This window comes from Amblyraja radiata, chromosome 6 (assembly GCF_010909765.2).
Source record: "Amblyraja radiata isolate CabotCenter1 chromosome 6, sAmbRad1.1.pri, whole genome shotgun sequence".
NCBI classification, from domain to species: domain Eukaryota; kingdom Metazoa; phylum Chordata; class Chondrichthyes; order Rajiformes; family Rajidae; genus Amblyraja; species Amblyraja radiata.
In genome coordinates, this window is record NC_045961.1 from 48975171 (window position 1) to 48996436 (window position 21266).

The 21266-nt window shown below is 42.1% G+C and overlaps 1 protein-coding gene across 2 annotated transcripts in view; it reads right to left on the reverse strand.

The window, feature by feature from the left end:
* lats2 (large tumor suppressor kinase 2) overlaps positions 1-21266 on the reverse strand; it is a 53275-nt gene that overhangs the window by 30852 nt on the left and 1157 nt on the right. For both annotated transcript variants that reach the window (XM_033022741.1, XM_033022742.1), the window contains exon 3: positions 8774-9264. In XM_033022741.1, coding sequence (XP_032878632.1) covers positions 8774-9112 — 339 coding nt within the window. In that variant the 5' untranslated portion in view covers positions 9113-9264. The remainder of the gene's footprint in view (positions 1-8773; positions 9265-21266) is intronic.

Here is a 21266-nt window from a genome sequence, read left to right on the forward strand (position 1 = left end):
AAGGCAGTACAAAACTAGTTGTATAAATGCTTATCTCTATACCTATAAAAGTCTGATCTTGTGTGTGTGTGTGTGTGTGTATGTGTGTGTGTGTGTGTGTATTCATTGTATCTTCCTTAAAATGCTATACGCTAACATTTTCACAGATTATTCATCACATGAACCACGCCGACAAAATAAACTGCTTCACTTCACATTTCATGCAATATTTCAAAAGTTATAGCGTTTTAAAAATAGCTAAAACCAAGTTTTTAAAAGGCAAACGTCCATCAACCCGCTTCGAGTGATGTCACAAGGTTTACCAATGGGGGGGTGTGCAGCCACCAACTTCCAGTGACGTCAGGAGAGGGCCGCATTTAAATTAACGTTCCACTTTTTCCGGCCCGGGCTTCTACCCGCGACACCCCGGCTGGGGTTTTACGTGGACATCAAGGAAGCACCGAGACTGCAGCGGTGAAGGAGACATCGAGAACGCAGCAGTGAGGCCTCGCAACGATGGGGCCACTGGGGAGGTGAGGAGGGAGAGTGGGGGGATTGAGGGAGAGGATGGGGTAGGGAGGATAGTTGCCACGTCTACATTCCCTCTCTCGCCCCCTCCCTCCCCCCTCCCCATCTGCCCTGACTCACACCCTCTTTACCCCCTCCCCCTCCCTCTACCCCCTCCCTCTCTCTCTCTACCTCCCTCCCTCTCTAACCCCCTCCTCCCCTTCTTCTCTACCCCGTCCCTCTCTACCCCCTCCCTCTCTAGGGATTGAAGAGGGAGGGTGAAGAGGAGGAGGAGGGAGTGCTGGGGGATAAGGATAATTGAGCTGCGCCTGCGCAGTTGGGGCTATGCGTGAGTGGTGGAATATTCCGTTGGGGGAGCATTGGGGGAACGGTGAGTGGTGGAATCTTGCGTCGGGGAGCAGACCCAACAGGTCTACACTTGGTCTAGTTACATATAAAATTGGGATTTAAGGATACATGTATAATTTTCTATTGATTAAAGTGCTGTTAGCTGCAGAAACTTTGCAATTGGTAAGAAAATAATTCAGTATGATCTCCAAATCTACAAAATATAAACTATGTAACCTTTGAAAATAGAGTTCTTTGTTATCAGTTTAAAATTACAAAATTTAAACTAGTTCATCAGTTTTCACCTTGAATATCGAATACAGTCCATAACTCCCTGAAAGTGGTGACTCAAATGAAGTGGTAAAGGTGGCATATGGTATGTTTACCTTCATTGGTCAGGGTATGGAATATCAAAGTCACAGGGTAACATTGTAGTTTTATAGGGTTTTGGTTAGGTTGCATTTGGACTACTGCGTGCAGTTCTGGTCACCCCAATACAGGAAGGATGTGAATGCTTTGGAAGGGGTAAAGAGGATGTTTAGCAAAATGATGCCTGGATTAGGGTATCTCTGCTACAAGGAGAGGAGGAGGATAGAGTTGTATAGAATCATGAGGGTAAATGCAGTCTTTTACTGAGAGCAAAGGAATATAAACTAGAGTTTATAAACATATAAACATTGGTTTAAGGTGAGGGGGGAAAGTACTAATAGGAACCAGAGGGGCAACCTTTTTGTTTACACAAAGGGTGGTGGGTATATGGAACGAGCTGCTGGAGGAGATAGTTGAGATAGGTACTATCACAATGTTTCAAACACATTTGGACAGGTATAGAGGGATATAGGCCAAAATCAGGCAGATGGGACGTATAGATGGGGCATGTTGGTTGACTTGGGCAAATTAAGCCGAAGGGCCTGTTTCCTCGCTGTATGATTTTAAACGTGAGGAGAGGAAAACAAGACTGATTACATGCAATGCCTCCAAATCACAAATTTACACAAACCTGTATTTCACAAAATGGATTTAAGAATGGGTTTAAGAATTAGTATAACCTTTCTTTAAATTTGACTCAATTGCCAATTGATTTTGTTTCTACAATACTGGGATTATTAGAATTGCAAAATTAAAAAAGGACTCAATGCCAGAGAAAATGCAAACCTTGTTTTGGTTGCTAAAAACTTTCACACAACAGTAATGCTGATGGAATCTTCTCCCAGGAGTTTGTTGAAAACTAAACTACGCAGCTTTAATCCATGCCTACGCCACAGCAAGTAATATGAAACACACTCTGGCTCAGTATAACATTTCTGCTTTGCTTTGGATTGGGGATATTCCCAATAGAAATCGTTCCTTTGCCTCAAATCACCGCACAGGGTCTTCATCTTGCTGCTAAAGGGAGCCAGTTTAAAATGCAACATAATGTTTGTGAAGAAAGAAAAACTAAATGCATTTATATATTCTGCATTCTGACCACTGCTATAATGTTATACCTAGCAAGATCCCATTAAAAGCACGAACTCTAGCAGATGTTGTACTTGAGAATAATGAATCATAGAACTTAGGGATTATGATTATCATATAAATCACACAAAAAAAACACCATTCAACAATACTGCTGTTTGAAAAAAACTTTCCTTAGAGCATTTGATTTGATCTTGTGGAAATTGGTCTGGTCGACTGTATCAGCAAATATGGTGTGTTTGAATCAGAGCAGATCAGAGTAGAAAGAAAGACTAAAGTTGGGCTCAGTATTGTTTTGCATAAACAGGGTTGCTAAGCACATACAGAACCATTTCTGACGGTCTGAAATATATCAGGTAGCCTCTAATCTGCAGAGTTTCACAAAACTTTACAGTAATTTTATCAATCACACAAATGTGTTCTGCTCAAGGATTTAAAAAAATGTATCCCCCATGAGGGCAATAGATAGAATAGATCCAAAGTAGGGGAATCAAGAACCAGAGGACATAGGTTCAAGGGAAGAGAGGAACATTTAAATAGGAACCTGAGGGGCAACCTTTCCCACACAGTGGGTGGTGGGTATATGGATCAAGCTGCCAGAGGCGGTAGTTGAGACAGATACTATAACAATGAGAATTAAGGGACAGAAGTTTAGGGGTAACATGAGGGGGAACTTCTTTACTCAGAGAGTGGTGGCTGTGTGGAATGAGCTTCCAGTGAAGGTGGTGGAGGCAGGTTCGTTTTTATCATTTAAAAATAAATTGGATAGTTGTATGGACGGGAAAGGAATGGAGGGTTATGGTCTGAGCGCAGGTATATGGGACTAGGGGAGAATACGTGTTCGGCACGGACTAGAAGGGTCGAGATGGCCTGTTTCCGTGCTGTAATTGTTATATGGTTATAATGTTTAAAAGACATTTGTACGGCTACATGAATAGAAACATAAAAAATAGGTGCAGGAGTAGGCCATTCGGCCCTTCGAGCCTGCACCGCCATTCAATATGATCATGGCCGATCATCCAACTCAGTATCCTGTACTTGCCTTCTCTCCATACCCCCTGATACCTTTAGCCACAAGGGCCACATCTAACTCCCTCTTAAATATAGGAAAGGTTTGGAGGGATATCGGCCAAACGGGGGCAGGTGGAACTAGCGTAGATGGGGCAACTTAGTCGAAATGGGTAAGTTGGGGCAAAGGTCCTGTTTCCATGCTGTACAACTTGATGTATGACTATCTGAAAACAGTCACCATGTGTGATTGGACATCTTTACATGGTTAGAGTTATAGGAGGGAATTTTGTGCATCATACAGTATGGAAACAGGCCCTTTAGCCCAACGCTGACCAAAATGCCTCATCTACACTTGTCCAAACTACCTGAATTTGGCCCATATCCCTCAAGATTAGAGCTTGAAGAATTAGGTTGAAAAGGACAGGCTCTTTTCTCTACAAAAGCAGGCTGAAAAGTTCATGGTGAGCAAATCTTGTGATTTTCGTTTTGTACGTATTTTTTATAACTGTTAAGTGTGAATGTATTAAGAGTTTTTGCATTTTGTATATATTTTTTGATTCTGAAGTTTATTTTGAAGCAAATAATGGTGTGCAAGATTTTGATGGTGCGTGTGTGTGTGTGTGTGCGTGTGTGTAGATATTGTTAATAGCAAGAGAGGCTAATTTACATGGTAGTGAAAACTTAATAATACATCATTTAGAGAATTCAGGAAAAAAATATTTTCATGAAGTCTGATTAGAATACAGAACTTGCTATCACTTGCAATACATGGAGATGAACTGCTTAAAGGGTGACAAGGTGATATACATTTACACATATATAGTATGCTATGTGTATATACATACATGTAACATTGATCAATGTGTCCTTCCATTTCATTTAATTTTTACATTATTGATGTTTAAGTTTTTTTGTTACATTTTGAGTCAATAAATGTTTTTCTGACAAAAACATAGATTAATCTCCTTTTCAATAAGTTGGAGAAAACAAACATGAAGCAGAGAAAGATGATGGAAAAAAGCAGTAGCAAATATCTTCAACTTTTAATCCTCAATCAATCGTGAACCAAAACTGTGGAATGCCACCAATGATAAAAATGTAAAACTGATAACACAGAACAAATTCCAGAACCCTTAATTGACTCGATGATAAGGCAAGTGATAGATAAAATTTCTCAGCAAGCATCAACTAAGAGTAAGAACCCAAATGTGTACATGAGAGAATGTGCATGGTTGTGTGCCCAGGCATGTGATGATTTTGCAATCAAATGGTCAGAACATACCACGGTGTAATGTCAAGTGTTGGCAGATAACATACTGCTTAAAGACATTATGGAGCACAGGAGGATGAGGGGTGATCTTATATAGGTGTATAAAATCTTGAGGAATAGATAGGGTGAATACACGGAGTCAAGAACCAGAGGACATAGATATAGGGTGAGAGGGGCAAGATTTAAAAGGAAGGGCAACTATTTCACTCAGAGGATGGTGGGTATATGGAATGAGCTGCCAGAGGAGATGGTGGATGAGGCAGGTACGATTACATCATTTAAAAGACATTGGACAAGTTCATGGACAGGAAGGTTTGAGGGATATGGACGAAACACAGGTAGGTGGGACTAGCACACACTCGGCATGGGCAATTTGGGCCAAGGGCCTGTTTTCGTGTTGTATGACTCTATGACCCAACCAGATGTTATTTAGCTATATACACGCACACATTATTCAAGGTCATGCAGGTCAGAAACACCCAGAGATTTATTCCAACTATGCTAAATTAGTTTCTCAGCAGATATTGTCCAGATGGCCTCATCCTTCCCACATTAGGAACATGAATATAAAATCAGTACAGTTCTCAGTCCCGTGATTCATATGAATATATAATGATATCCCATCAATAATAATATTGAAAGTCCATCAATGTCTCTACTTCCTTAGAAGATTGAGGAGATTTGGTATGTCAACAAACACTCTCCTGATCTTCTAAAAAGTCTTGACTCTTGGTAATAGGAAAACCACATTACAGTAAATGTCCCAAAATCCGCTTACAGGCATAAAATGCTAGAGTAATTCAGCGGGTCAGGCAGCATCTCTGGAGAAAATGAATAGGTGATGTTTGGGGTCGGAACCCTACTTCAGACTGAAAGGGAAGAAGGTGGGGGGGGGGATACGAACTGCAGGCAAAATTAGCCAGAACTAATCAGGGCCGGCAACAGACAACCTCGGGCAGTGGGGAGCCCACAAAATACCACTTTCCTGCTATTCAACAATCCTGACAGTTTGGCATCTGCTTCATGAGATCCAGATTCCCAAATTCCTTTTCACACACCAGGTTCACGCGCTCCCCTGGAGATCATCCGTTTCCCTGCACTCTTGAAACCTATCGTGACCTATGCTCCCTTTAAACTAAACAGTTTCACTATGTTAACACGTTAATATTAATGTTATTATTAACATGTTAACATAGTATAACTTACAAGAACATTTCCACCACCAGGGCGAAACCGGGGGCGTCACCGTTGGTCATTCATTCGTTCGTGCTGCTGCTCGCTAATTCAGTCTTCTCCAAGATCTATTTAAGAAAGAACTGTAGATGCTTGAAAAATCAAAGTTAGACAAAAAATGCTGGAGAAACTCAGCAAGTGAGGCAGCAACTATGGAGAGAAGGAATAGGCGACGTTTCGGGTCGAGACCCTTCTTCAGACTGATGTGGGGGGGGGGGGGGAGAGCGGGAAAAAGAAAGGAAGAGGCGAGACAATAGGACTAGGAGAGCTGAGGAGGGGGAGGGGGAGAAGGGAGAAGACAAAGGCTATCTAAAATTAGAGAAGTCAATGTTGATACCGCTGGGGAGTAGACTACCCAAGCAAATACCCAAGCTTGTCTCCTCACTACATTTACTGCTGGCTCCAGTCATAAATTTGAGTTTGAGTGATCTGTGCAAGGCATTCATTGATGTTGGAATTCCACTGTGAAAATTGGAAAACAAATCTCTCAGACGTTTTTTAGAGAAATACACAGAGGAACATATACCAAGCGAGTCATCATTACGGAAAAATTATGTTGACAGCAACTTCAACATTGTTGTGCAGAAAATTAGAGATTAAGTTGCATGCAACAAAATATGGATTTTTTTGTCAATAAATGCCTTTTTCTTGCCTTTTTTGTAATTTTATTATGCCTTTTTGCCTGCCTATTTCAGAGTTTTTTAGTGCCTAAACATCCTGGCTCTAGTAATCATGTATTGTCTTTCTGCTGACTGCAGAGCATGCAACAAAAGCTATTGACTGTGACACTAAACTAAACTACCTTGCTAAAATTGTTAACAGAAACTTGTTCACTCGGAGCTGAGGCAGCGGGACTTGGAGCTGAGGCAGCGGGACTCGGAGCTGAGGCAGCGGGACTTGGAGCTGAGGCAGCGGTGGCCCGACTCGCTGAGGCAGCGGGACTCGAAGCTGAGGCTGTGGCGGGCCGACTCGGAGCGGAGACGGCGTTCCGGCTTTCGGCAGCGGCGACATCACCACGGAGGTCCGTTGGACTGGAGAGCGGCATCTTCGGCCTGGATCGCCTCAGCGCAGAGGGAGAACAAGGAGGGAAGAGACAGAGACTAAGACTTTTGCCTCCATCACAGTGAGGAGGTGCTTGGTGAACTCACTGTGGTGGATGTTAATTTGTGTTTATTGTATGTTTTGTTATTTATTATTATTGTGTATGACTGCAGGCAACGAAATTTCGTTCAGACCGAAAGGTCTGAATGACAATAAAGGAATCAAATTCATCAAATTCAAAATAAAATGACTCTGTCTGAATGCTTTACAAAAATGTGGCAGCATAGTGACACAGCAGGTAGAGCAGCTACCTCAGAGTTCCATCTATCCAGGCCAGACCCTGACCTTTGTGTGGAGTTTGCACATGGAGAAGTTGGGCTGAAGGGAAGAAGGGCCTTGACCCGAAACATCACCTATTCATGTTCTCCAGACCTGACCTGCTGAGTTACTCCAGCACTTTGTGGCCAGATCCACGCTGTGTTTCTCTGTAACTATGAAGCTCCCTGTGACTGTGTGGGCTTCCTCCAGGTGCTTCATTCCACAATCCAAAGAACTGCTGGATGGCAGACTAACTCATCACTGTAAATTGCCCCTAGTCTGGGGAAAGTCGATGGAAATACGGAAAAATCTAAAAGTGTGAATAGTACAGGTGGGTGCTTGATGGTCAGTGTGGACTTGGTAGGCCAGGGAATCCTGTTTCAGTGCTGTATGGCGTTCTGTGCATTTACTTTAGTCCTTTTTCAATAAAGAACAATATGTAACTTTCTTTCCAAATTGCCTGCATCTAAAACTCTCTGTGGTTAATGAACCAATACACTAAAGTCACTCTGGGCTCCAGGATTTATCAACCTATTTCATGGGTTGATAAAAAAATATTTTTCTTCCCACAAAAATAGCTCACTTAACACTTTCCAAATTAACTCCATCTACCATCACCTTTTGCTCACTCACTTAACCTGGCTGAACCTTTACAGATTGCATCCTCCACATTGTTTACTTTCCATCCAATATTGGGCAAACCGGCATGTATTTTGTTCATAACTTTTTAAATATATCATGGATACATACAGAAATTTATTCATACTGTGTGTCCACTGACCATCCCAAATAGCTCTTAAAATGGTAGTGAATCACCACATTGAACTGCTGCAGACTTCTCGTGAAAATATTCTCATGGTGCCATTGTACAGGAAGCTCCAGGATATATACCCAGTGATGACAAACCAACAACAATCTTTCCAAGTTGCAACTTGAAATGGAAACTGTTGATCCAGCATTCACATCTACATCTCTCCTCTTTAATGGGGAAGGGAGGTAAAGAAGAACCGGGGGTCTTAACATCCACGCCCTCAAGGTTAGCTGCAGGAGCCCCCCCCACCCGGGGCACAACGGCTGAAGGTGGCAGGGCGAAGAGAGGGACGACAGTTTAGTTTGGTTTAAGAGATACAACATAGAAACAGGCCCTTCGGCTGACCAAGTCCACACTGACCAGCGATCCCCATGGACCAGCACTATCCTACACACTCGAGACAATTTACAATTTTTACCGAAGGTAATTAATCTACAAACCTGCATGATTTTGGAATGTGGCAGGAAACCAGAGCTCCTGGAGAAAACCCACATGGTCACGGGGAGAACGTACAAACTCCATACAGACAGCACCATGGTCAGGATCGATCCCGAGTGTCTAACGCTGCAAGGCAGCAGCTTTAGCACTGTGTCACTGCTACTTTTTACCATTAATTCCTCCTGCCTCAATCATTTACTTCTTGCCGCTATCTTCTTTTGTTATCCAGTTGTTGAAAGTCTGACAACCATTGCATTACATTTGAGGCCAGTGAACGTTTTATTTCCTGGCGGTACTCAAAGCATGACATCTTATAAAGTAATAACACATGATCAAAAAGTAACATTGGCGAGGCATACCTGTTCACATCCAGCATTCACCAATTCTTGCAGCATCTGCCGGTTTACTTCAACACTAATGGATTGACCCGACTCATTTGCAAATGGCATCAGGGAGTTTCTGATTTCACGGAGAGCTTTCTGATAAGGGCCAAATTTTGGGACAGGTCGCATCTGTTGCTGTCTGGTGGCATCTTTTCCAGCAGTGGCTTTCGGATCAAGTTGGGCTTCACTGTTAGTGCCACCATTCAAACCCTGATTTGAAGATTTAGGAGGTTGCTTCAATCCCTCCCGAATTTCCTGTAGTCTTTGGCGGCTGTTTCCTGCATATGAAGTGGCTGGAAATGTCTTTGGCCTCATCACAGAAACAACTTTTGCTTTTCATAAATAAGCTCTTTTTGCAGGTTTTTTTGAGGCAGATTTTCAGGAAGTTTTAATAGTTTGTTGCAATCAAAGATGTTCACTCGTGGTCTTCCAATTTGTGTTCATTTCATTCTCATGGGCATCTTTAGCTGAAATGTAGAAGAAGAGTAATTTTTTTTTAATGCAATATTTTCTGAGACATTTAATTGTATTCATATTAATTGTATTAATATTTAATTTTTCTTTGTATGCATCTGCAAGTACGTGCACATGTGCATGAATCTTCCAACAACTCAACGAAAAGGTTGAAAGACCCAAAGCTTCATGTATATTTCCAAACAAACTGTGAAAAATGTGTTTATTTTCAAAAACTGCCAAGAACATCCTGTACTTAGATGCCCATGTAGCTATTTGCCCTGTGATTAAGAAAGCACAGTTTCCCTGCGATAATATTTCCCCTCTTTTTTCCTGCTCTCTTAAAAGTTCCAACCTCTTGTTAGAAAAAAAGATTGGACAATTTCTGGGGGGGGGGGGGAGGGTCCGTTTAAACATGGACCCAGGAGGCCTTCACTGCCAAGTTTCACCTTGTCCTTGCCAAGTGACCACCAAGTACAATTTCCAGCAGGATATTCTGGCTGGCAAAGAGAAGAATACTGGCTTGTTTTTATCTCTTTCCCGAACCAAGAGTGTTGAGGCCCCTCCAATCCTTTATTTCAGAGAAAAACAAAAACTATTTCAGTAAGCAGTATTTGATACTTATGAATTCCAGCTACTTCTGACACAAACACCAATTCATTTTGTTTAAATATTTGTTTTAAGGATAGTAGTCCGAGTTAAAGATAGCAAATTGACTTAGTCCTTATGCTTGTGCATAAGCAGTGTGGCGGCACCGTGGCGCAGTGGTAGAGTTGCTGCCTTGCAGCGCCAGAGACACCGGTTCGATCCTGACTATGTGTGCTGTCTGTATGGAGTTTATGTTCTTCCTGTGTCCGTGTGGGTTTTCTCCAAGTGCTCCAGTTTCCACCCACATTCCAAAGACATACAGGTTTGGAGGTTAAATGGCTTCGGTAAATATTGTAAATTGTCCCTATTATGTGTAGGCTAGTTGTTGGGATGGTCGGTGCAGACTCGGTGGGCTGAAGGATCTGCTTCCGCACTGTATCTTTAAAGTAAACTAAAGTACTTGTTGCTATCTCCGATACTCCTTCTTAATTTTAAAGCTGATCAGTCAGACATTACCAAGAATCAATGAGAATATTATTCTCCACATCTCCAGTGAGGCAGCTTTTTTCTGTCCTAGGAATCTCTTGCCATACAGTGTACTGAACAGAGTGCAAGTTTCAGGAGCTTAGGGTCAGACATAGAAACAAAGTGAGCTGTCCACTGGGGAAATATTAGAACCACAATAATGGGAATGTTGACCTGGGAGAAGATGCTGACATTAGTTCTGTCAATGAAACTGGACAACTTTTTGGATGGTGTTGGGAGTTAGTTTCCCAGTACCTTTGAAGAGCCTGCTAGAAGTAGGTCATGTTTCTAAAGTGTACAGGAGAGCATAGATCACTGCTTTCTAGTAGATCATTAGCTTTGTGCTAGTCTGGGTTTTGATCTTCGAACATTTCCACTCAAAGTCTGTGCTGGATGCAGTGGCTGAATTTCTATGCATTTGTCTGCTTTCATTGAGAATTGGCTCCAAACTATGAAAAACGGATCCACATTTTCCAAAATATTGTCAGGTAATATGCAATGGGACAAGTTGATAGAGAACATTCCTTTTATGGAGGATCAATGCAAGGCCCATTCTCTCATACACTTTAATGATAAAACCAGGAGCTTGGTTACAGAGTGTGAATATATTCAAGTGTCATCCGCATAGTGCAGTTCGATGAATGAGTGGAATGACAGTAGTTCAAGAGTGGAGATGATGTAGACTAGACGGTTTCCCATTCCATGTACTGGTTAGGCCATAAGTTCATGTCATAGGACCAGAATTAGGCCATTCAGCCCATCGGGTCTACTCTGCCATTCAATCATGGCTGATCTATCTCACCTTCTCAAACCCATTCTCCTGCCTTCTTCACATAACCTCTGACACCCTTATAATATAACCATATAACAATTACAGCACGGAAACAGGCCATCTCGACCCTTCTAGTCCGTGCCGAACACATAATCTCCCCTAGTCCCATATACCTGCGCTCAGACCATAACCCTCCATTCCTTTCCCATCCATATAACTATCCAATTTATTTTTAAATGATAAAAACGAACCTGCCTCCACCACCTTCACTGGAAGCTCATTCCACACAGCTACCACTCTCTGAGTAAATAAGTTCCCCCTCATGTTACCCCTAAACTTCAGTCCCTTAATTCTCAAGTCATGTCCCCTTGTTTGAATCTTCCCTACTCTCAGTGGGAAAAGCTTTTCCACGTCAACTCTGTCTATCCCTCTCATCATTTTAAAAACCTCTATCAAGTCCCCCCTTAACCTTCTGCGCTCCAAAGAATAAAGCCCTAACTTGTTCAACCTTTCTCTGTAACTAATCAAGAAACTGCTAATCTCCACTTTAAAAATACCCAATGATTTGGCCTTCACAGTCTTCTGTGGAAATGAATTTCACATAGTCACCCTCTGGTTAAAGAAATTCCTCCTCATCTCCTTTCAAAGGTATGTCCCTTTATTCTAAGGCTGTGCCCTCTAGATTAAGATTCTCCCACTAATGGAAGCATCCTCTCCACATCCATTCTATCCAGGCCTTTCACTATTCAGTAAGTTTCAATGAGATTCCCTCCCCTTATCCTAAACTCCAGCGAGTACAGGCACAGAGCTGTCAAGCCCAATCATCCCTGGAATCATTTACATAAACCTCCTCTGGACCCTCTCCAATGCCAGCATATATTTCATCAGATATGGGGCCCAAAACGGCTCACACACTCGAAATGCGGTCTGACCAGTGCCTTATAAAGCCTCAGCATTACATCCCTGCTTTGATATTCTAGTCCTCTCGAAATGAATGCTAACATTGCATTTGCATTTACCTTCCTTAATACCAATTCAACCTGCAAATTAACCTTTTGGGAATCCTGCACCAAAGGTAGACAAAAATGCTGCAGAAACTCAGCGGGTGAGGCTGCATCTATGGAGCGAAGGAAATAGGCAACGTTTTGAGCCGAAACCCTTCTTCAGACTGATGGCACTCTAAAACACTCTAAAGTTCCTTTGCACCTCTGATTTTGGAATCCTCTCCCCATTTAGAAAACAGCCTAAATCTTTATTCCAACTGCCAAAGTGCATCACCGCTCCGTTGTATTCCATCTGGGTCCATGGTAGTAGGAAGCTTATTTGAAGCAAAGAGCAAACTTGAAGTAAAGAAGATTGTGAAAATTGTTGTGCCAATGAATGACACAGCGTTGCATTACCCAGTTGTGCATTGCGATTGGGAAAGTGGTGGATTTGCTGGTTAGATCTTTGACACCTCATTATTGTAGAAAGTTTAGAAAGGAGAACAAAGCTACAGTTATGGGCCTGTCCCACTTGGCCGTCATTCACGTGCCATTTACGCGACCTGCTAGTGTGTGGTTAGCGCGGGAGTGGTGTGGAGGAGTGTGGATTTCGCCCTGCACTAAATCTTCGTGCGCCACCGGCCTGTCGCGTAACTGACGGCCAAAGTGGGACAGGCCCAAGACCCTGGCGCAGCGCAATGTCTCACCTCCAACAGCAGCAGAAGCAGGCAAACGATCGCCGAGCTCGGCCTGGGGCTCACGGCCGTTGCGGATCCGGATCTGCCCCCACTCCTACTCCCAGAGCGGGGCCAAGACGATTGGAGATAGACACAAACTGCTGGAGTAACTCAGCTGGACCAGCAGCATCTCTGGAGAGAAGCAATGGGTGACGTTTCGGGTCTGACTGACTTCAGACTGAAGAAGAGACTCGACCCGAAACATCATCCATTCCTTCTCTCCGGAGATGCTGCCGGTCCCGCTGAGTTACTCCTGCATTTTGTGTCTATCTTCAAATGACGTCACGCACTCCGGACGGCTGTGCAGACGCATGATGACGCACACGACCGTCGCTCGTCAGTCACTACCGGCCTGTCGCGTAAATGACGGCCAAGTGGGACAGGCTCTTTAGGATACAAATTGCTCCAGGGGCTTTTGTTGCTCATCTTTGTACCCATGGTACATTTGACCATGTGTTGAGCTGGAGCAAGATAGGAGCAGATAGTGTGTTGATGAAATGAGGTTAGGGAAACCTCATAGTACATTATAATTTCAGTTAAGAAGGTCCAAGTGCTCTACCCAGCAGGAACTGACTACCTTGCTATCTTTGTTGATCTCTTCCGTTCTTGGCATAGATAGATAATCTTGTCAGCACTGAAGAATCATGCACAAAGTTGCTGGATCTCCTGCACTCTTTCCAGCAAAGATCTATTGTTTAAATCTGAGATTTGTTTCTTTAAGGGCCTGAAACTTTTTCTTGTGGTACACATTAGAACATCGTGGAAGCTACTGTGGATCCAAACGTTTGCCAGTCATATTGTATTGTTTTCTATCTATCCTGTGGAATTCCTTTATCTACCTACATGTGGGGTAGAGTAGTGGTTAATTTCTCTGTGAATTCCTCAATGTATCATCACTCAGGCATGTAAGGTAGCAAAATATATCCACAGTGAAACCCAGGCCAAAACAATTGCAATAACTCTTAAATATTTGATTTTTTTTAAAAAACTTAGTTTGCATTTCATTCGCTCATTTAAACCATTTGTCAAGAAATGCCAAAGAATGGACGGTAATTGCCACATTCCCAGCAAGTCTATTACTAAGCAAACAGATCACTGACGGTAAGTCAGAATAGTTTGTTATGTCATCGGAAGTATATCGCCATCTCCTATTCTACAGATTTTGTTGCAGCTCATTTGATCACCTCTTCAAATTGAAGCAGAAGGCGTTTGAAAGAATCAGATTTTCATCTTTCTGTTAATTACTCCACAATAATTAGGTATTCTGTACATATCAATTTTTTGATTAACCAGCATTATACATTGGTTGCTGCGTTCTAATAATAATCCTTCCTGGAGTTACAGCACAGCTTTAATACCTTGCATTCTCTTTCAGAGACAGAGGCAGAACTCTTTAGAATAGTCACTATTTATAGGGGGCGAAAGAGGAAGCTCCCCCACATTCAGACAGTGCCAAATACACTGTGATTGGACAACAGGGACGATATTTGCTTGTTCTGGCTCCAGCCAGACAATGTTAGTTATTTCCTTTCTCTGAAATGGCCACACCACCAAAAAAAAAAAAAAAACTTGCCACAATTAGTGATGCCAGACTTTGCTGTCAGGGAACGCAAAACAATTAACATTTTTTAATCCTCTGGTTTGGAGTAACGTTTTTAAGAGTATCCACAAAACCTCACATCCAATTTCAAACAGATAGCAGAGAAAAACAAAATCACTAACCAGCGCAACATGAATAATATTACACAATGGAGTGGAAAGAGTGGGGGTGGAGGCAGGAAGAGGTGGCCATGGCAGTACAATTATAGCTTCATATATTAAATATCACACAACAATTATTTCATGGAATCTGTAAAAAATAAAGTATAATCAGATGACGACTACTCAACTAATTGTCTCAATCAAATAAAATATTGCTTCTCTTGATCTGTTATGTAAGCTCATAATTTGAACCAATTGCCCTATGTTTTATCTAGTTTTGGAATAATTAAAAAAACAGTATTTATACTAAACACAAAATAGTACAGGAGAGCTTTGCAGAAAAATGTGAGCAGTGCATTTTATAACAAGCTTAGGCAGGTTATTGCAATACTCATTTATTTTATCCATGAGTGAATCGGTTTAGTCAGTAATGTAAATTAAAGGGAGGGGATTTACTTGCAATGACTTGAATAGGAAAATGAACAAATTTGTTACACTTGTTAATTAAAAGCACTTACAAGCACACAGCTTACTAATTGTTTTCAGACATTAATACAAATTTTGCAGTAAGGCGATTACAGATGTTTATTATTTGTTTTAATATAATAATTCAATATAATAAACATTGTTTAAAGTGTAGCTAATGTAACATAACACACTGGGTCCTGCAGATCTTGAGGTCTGTCACATTACGAATCTTGGATGCTTTTTAAAAAATCTGTTGAATTACAGGTGCACAACCTTTTATCCGAAAGCCTTGGGACCAGACACTTTTCGTAATTCGGAATTTTTCGGCTTTCGGAATGGAAGATTTTTAGCGTAGATTTTAACGGCTGGCTCAGTGGTAGAGTGCTCGGCTCATATCCGCAAGGTCGCGAGTTTGCGCCTCGATCCCGGCAGTTACTCGATCGCGAGTTTGAGTCTTCAATGTGGTTTTTTCTTGCAGAATAGGAGAGAATAGGGAGGGTTAGGCTGGGATCATTCTCTGCGAGATGATCTTAGTGCGGGAGACAAGTGTAGGAGAGGTGTACTGACTGTGTGGGCAGAACTTTGGAAGTGATTGCCCACCATTCTCAAAAGCCGCTGTGTCTCCCTGTCCCTGGGATAGCAGGGGGCGATCAAACAGCACAATACCCCCCTCCCCCACCAAAGGAATCCGCTCCCCGATGGGCCGCTATGGCGACAAGTGGCAGTTCGCCCACAGCCCGAGCTGCACCCCCTCATCCGCAACCCGGGTTCCTCTGGAGTTGGAACGGGGCTGGGCTAGAGTTGCTGCTGGCTGTGAGTCTCTGGGATCTCCGTGCTTGCAGTCGGTGTCCCGTTGGTCCTGACGTCTCCGGTGACTGGCACTGACCTGCTGGCATCGCCGACGTGAAGACAGTGCAAAGCCCCCGCGCCGGTGCAATGGGCGGGGAGATGGAGAGGGGAGGGAAGGGGTCACACACATGGCTGGGAAGCAGAGGGGTGTAGGTGGGGTGAAACTGAAGGGAGCGACAATCTGCTGCTGTCTGCCCGCTGAGTTAAAAAGTTCCCAAGCAAGATTCACGATACACTGTGTATCGTGAGTCTACCATGGGAACTTTTTAACTCAGCGGGCAGGCAGCAGCAGATTGTCAATTATTAACCCTCCCGCGCAATATACCCTCACCTTCTCTTTTATGAATGGGGATTTAGTTCCCCTTTCTTCGAGGACCGACCGGAGGTTCCGCTGTCACCTCTGCGGGCCGCCCTCGGTGAACGTCTTCAAGGACCTTTCTTCAAGGACCGAAAAAATGTCCGCTATTCGGAGCTTTTCGTTATTTGGAATTTCGGATAAAAGGTTGTGCACCTGTACTAGGTCCTTTTTGATTGGCAGTTAATTCTCTTTCGGAAAATTGGCTTTTGTGTCGCTATATAGAAACTATTGGACGTTATCAAAGATAATCCTCTCGTAAAACAAGGATCAGAGTCCTGTTTATCACTTTTGTACAATTAAATTGATGGACAATATATAAAATAATATATTCATATATTGAATCTAATCATGTTTGAGCTATTTTCTACATTGCACTATTAGTTACAACTAACATGCTTGAAAGCCAAATATTATATAAACATCAAAAATTAATCCAGCTGCTACATTTTCCTTTCTCATTTCAAGAAATTTATGACAACATTTTCCTTACACGATAGCTTTATAGTATTCATTCCAAGGAAACTATGAAATTGAAGACATTTCATATCCTTTGTCACAGTGTTGAATTGGAGATACTGATGCCCTGTCCTAACTTCTGCAACACCTACTATTTTGAGAACGTATATTCACATTGCCAATCATTAGCCCCATATTTGTTGAGTATTGTTAGACGTTCATCTTTAATTGCCGACCAAAAAGTACTTGCTAGCAGTTCAACAAATTAAAGAAAGCAACCAAGGCCTATAATATGCCAGCCCTCAAGATCCACTGGACCCAGTTCAAACGCCGTGTTCTCTAGGACTTTGACAGGTGCACGCTGGCGCAGCAGTATAGTTGCTGCCTTACAGTGCCAGAGTCTCGTGTTTACAGTTTGTATATTCTCCCTGTGACCACGTGGGTTTTCTCCGGGTGCTCTGGTTTCCTCCCATCTTCCAAACACATACAGGTTTGTAATTCAATTGGCTTGGTAAAATTATACATTATCCCTAGTGTGTAAGATAGTGCTAGTGTACGGGGTGATTGCTGGTCAATGCGGACCCGGTGGGCTGAAGGACTGTATCTCTGAGGTCTAAAAGAATCTAACAACTACATTTTTATTGGCTATTGTCTTAAAAATAACACAATTTTTTTTTCAAACCAATGTAAGTAACTTGAAATACATTTGATCAATAAACAAAGATCATTTGAGCTCAGGTTTTCATTGTTAACTGATAATGCTGATGGTAAGGATCCAAACCGGAAACATTCCTGGTGTATAAAATCATGAGGGAAATAGATCGTAGACAAAAAATGCTGGAGAAACTCAGCGGGTGAGGCAGCATCTATGGAGAGAAGGAATATTCCCTCTCTGTGACCACACGGGTTTTCTCCGGGTGCTGCGGAATATTCCTTCTCTCCATAGATGCTGCCTCACCCGCTGAGTTTCTCCAGCATTTTTTGTCTACCTATTTTTCCAGCATCTGCAGTTCTTTCCGAAACAAACAATGGAATAGATAGGGTGGATGCAAGTATTTTACCTAGAGCAGGGGTGTCAAGAACTAGAGTTTAGGTCTAGGTTAAAAGGGGAAAGATTTAATAGGAACCAGAGGGGCAACTTTTTCACACAGAGAGTGGTGCGTGTACGGAACAAGCTGCCAAAGGAAGTTGTTGAGGGAGGTGCAACAGGACCTGGTATGCTTGTACATCAGTCACTGTAGGTAAGCATGCAAGTACAGCAGGAAGTGAAGAAAGCTAATGGCATGTTGGCCTTCATTGCGAGAGGATTTGAGTTTAGGAGTAAGGAGGTCCTGCTACAGTTGCACAGGGCCCTGGTGAGACCACACCTCAAGTATTGTGTGCAATTTTGATCTCCTAATTTGAGGACATTATTGCTATTGAGGGAGTGCAGCGTAGGTTCACCAGGTTAATTCCCAGGATGGTGGGACTGACATATGATAAAAGAATGGGTCGACTGGGCTTGTATTCACTGGAATTTAGAAGGATGAGAAGGGATCTTATGGAAACATATAAAATTCATAAAGAATTGGACAGGCTCGATGCAGGAAAAATGTTTCAGATGTTGGGGGAGTCCAGAACCAGGGGCCACAGTTTAAGAATAAGGGGGAGGCCATTTAGGACTGAGATGAGGAAAAACTTCTTCACGCAGAGAGTTGTAAATATGTGGAATTCTCTGCCACAGAAGGCAGTGGAGGCCAATTCACTGGATGTTTTCAAGAGAGCGTTAGATTTAGCTCTTAGGGCTAAAAGAATCAAGGGATATGGGGAAAAAGCAGGAACGGGGTACTGATTTTAGATGATCAACCATGATCATATTGAATGGCAGTGCTGGTTCGAAGGGTCGAATGGCCTACTCCTGCACCTGTTTTTCTATGTTTCTACTATAACAATATTTAAAAGACACTAGGACAGGTACTTGGATAGGAAAGGTTTAGAGGGATATGGGCCAAATGCAGGCAGGTGGGACTAGAATAAAAGGGGCATCTTAGTCAACATGAGCATGCTGGGTCGAAGGGCCTGTTTCCGTGCTGTACAACTATATGACTCTATCCCTGCCCAGTCTGCAGAAGGGTTCCAACTCGAACCATCGCCTATCCGTGTCCTCCAGATTTGCCCTCTGACTTGCAGAGTTACTGCAGCACTGTGTTTTATTGCTGATGCAAGTACCGTTTCAGAGATGATGCTGAAAACTTTCATGTCTGTATTGTGCAAATGTCTTATTTAAGAGGGAGTTAGATGTGGCCCTTGTGGCTAAGGGGATCAGAGGGTATGGAGAGAAGGCAGGTACGGGATACTGAGTTGGATGATCAGCCATGATCATATTGAATGGCGGTGCAGGCTCGAAGGGCCGAATGGCCTACTCCTGCACCTAATTTCTATGTTTCTATGTTTCTATGTCTTCTGCCAATATTTTCATTTACCATAGTCTCCTGTACCGTGTGTACATTTAAATCACCTCTGATGTGCTCTACAATAATTAAAATTACTTCTCCTTTTGAAAAAGTTGATAACATATATTGTTCAACTGCTAATTCCCCAAGTAATATTTAAAAATAATTTAAAGATTGTTGGAAATCAGATAATTGTAGTTAGCTTAATGAAGCATAAAACCACATTATACATAAGCTTCCGGCCATAAACAGAAAAATCCACCAATGCAAAGAGATAATAAAGAGGAAATTTACCCGGAAGTTGAAATCCAAGTCACGGTCAATTGGTACAAATGTTTCTAAGTTGACAAGTTTCCAGGAGTACAAAGTGATGGTTAGCAATTATGTTGCTGTTCAATTATTGACATCACCAATCAAACTGGCATTCTGTCAGGTTTTGCATCTGTACCTTGCATTTCCCAGGTGTATGTACTCTGGGAAAAGTCATACCTTTGTTTTTAAAAAGCAAACTAAAACATCGATTAACAGATATACATCTTAAATTATCATTATTTTGGATTATAATTTGGATGTAGATTGTTGCAATGAAATACAAATGTACAGCATACATTAATCATTTTGCAAGTCTGAAATATGCATTAAATACAACATGTAAATGAACACTAATGTTAATAAAGATAGACACAAATTGGTGAAGTAACTCAGCGGATCAGGCAGCATTTCTGGAGAAATGTCTGGTCCCGACCCAAAACGTCACACCCTTTTTCTCCAGATGCTGCCTGACCTGCTGAGTTACTCCAGCACTCCGTGTCTATCTTTGCATAAACCAGCATCTGCAGTTCTTTGTTTCTACTAATGTTAACAATACTAACTGTGGGATTTAACCAATATGAGAACATAAGAAATAACAGTAGATCTAGGCTGTTTGCTCCTTTCAACCTGTGCCTCCATTCATTTAGACCATGAATAAATGTCTCTATCAACTATGAAAAGACCACCAGGGGTGCCGGGGAGATGGCTGCCCTGCCGGCAGTCTGTTCGTCTTTTCACTCTTTTTGTTATTTTTTTTAAGTTTGTTAAAAGTTTTGTTTTAATGTTCTTCGGTTTGTTTTATGTGGGGGGTAAGGGGGGGGAGGAGATCGGGGAAAACTTTTTTTCAGGTTCTTACCTTCCCGGAGATGTGATCAATTTTCAGATCACATTCTCCGGGCTCTGCGGCCTTCCATCGATGGAGCTGGAAGCCTCCTCGGACTGAGCCCTATCGTGGGGAGTGGACTTAACATCCCTTGCCTGGGATCGCTTCCACCGCGGAATCAACATCAAGTGCTCGCAGTCTCGGGTGAGGACTATCATTTGTTTATCTGCACACAACCTATATCCCTCAATGTCCATGTGCCAATCCAAAAGATGCCAATCTCATCTGCCTACACACAATCCATAACCCTCCATCCCCTGCATATCTATTGCCCTTCCAAATATCTCCCAAATGCCATTATCATATCTGCTCTAGATATCAGGTCAACCAACTTATAGTTCCCCATTTTCTCCCTCCTTCCCAAGTGCTAAAGTTACAAAAAGAGAATAAAGAATTATGATTACATTATTTGAAAGAATTTTGCCAAAAATATTTCCACTCTTCTAATAAATTAAAATCACCCCTCTTTCGTTTGTAGTTTCATTTTCTCCATTATTACTACGTGGTCAAGTTACAAATAGAACAGAGAATTGAGTATCGATTATCTGAAATAACTGCTAATTTCACTCTTCCGATAAATTGAAACCAGCTCTTTCGATTGTAATATCGTTAAACATTAGAAACATCGTTGTTCGAAATGAGGATCACGCGATATATACATATATCGCGTGATCTTCATTTATATCATTTGTGTGTGTGTGTGTGTGTGTGTGTGTGTGTGTGTGTGTGTGTGTGTGTGTGTGTGTGCGTGTGTGTCATCGGCGACTTTAAATGTTGAGAGGTGTAAAATACTAAGTTTAATGTAGCTTAAGGGGAACTATATATATATATATATATATATATATATACTGTAAATCGCACACAACTGGCTATATCGATCGCGTGATATAATGGAGCTTAAGAGGAACTATATCTATCTATCTATCTATCTATCTATCTATCTATCTATCTA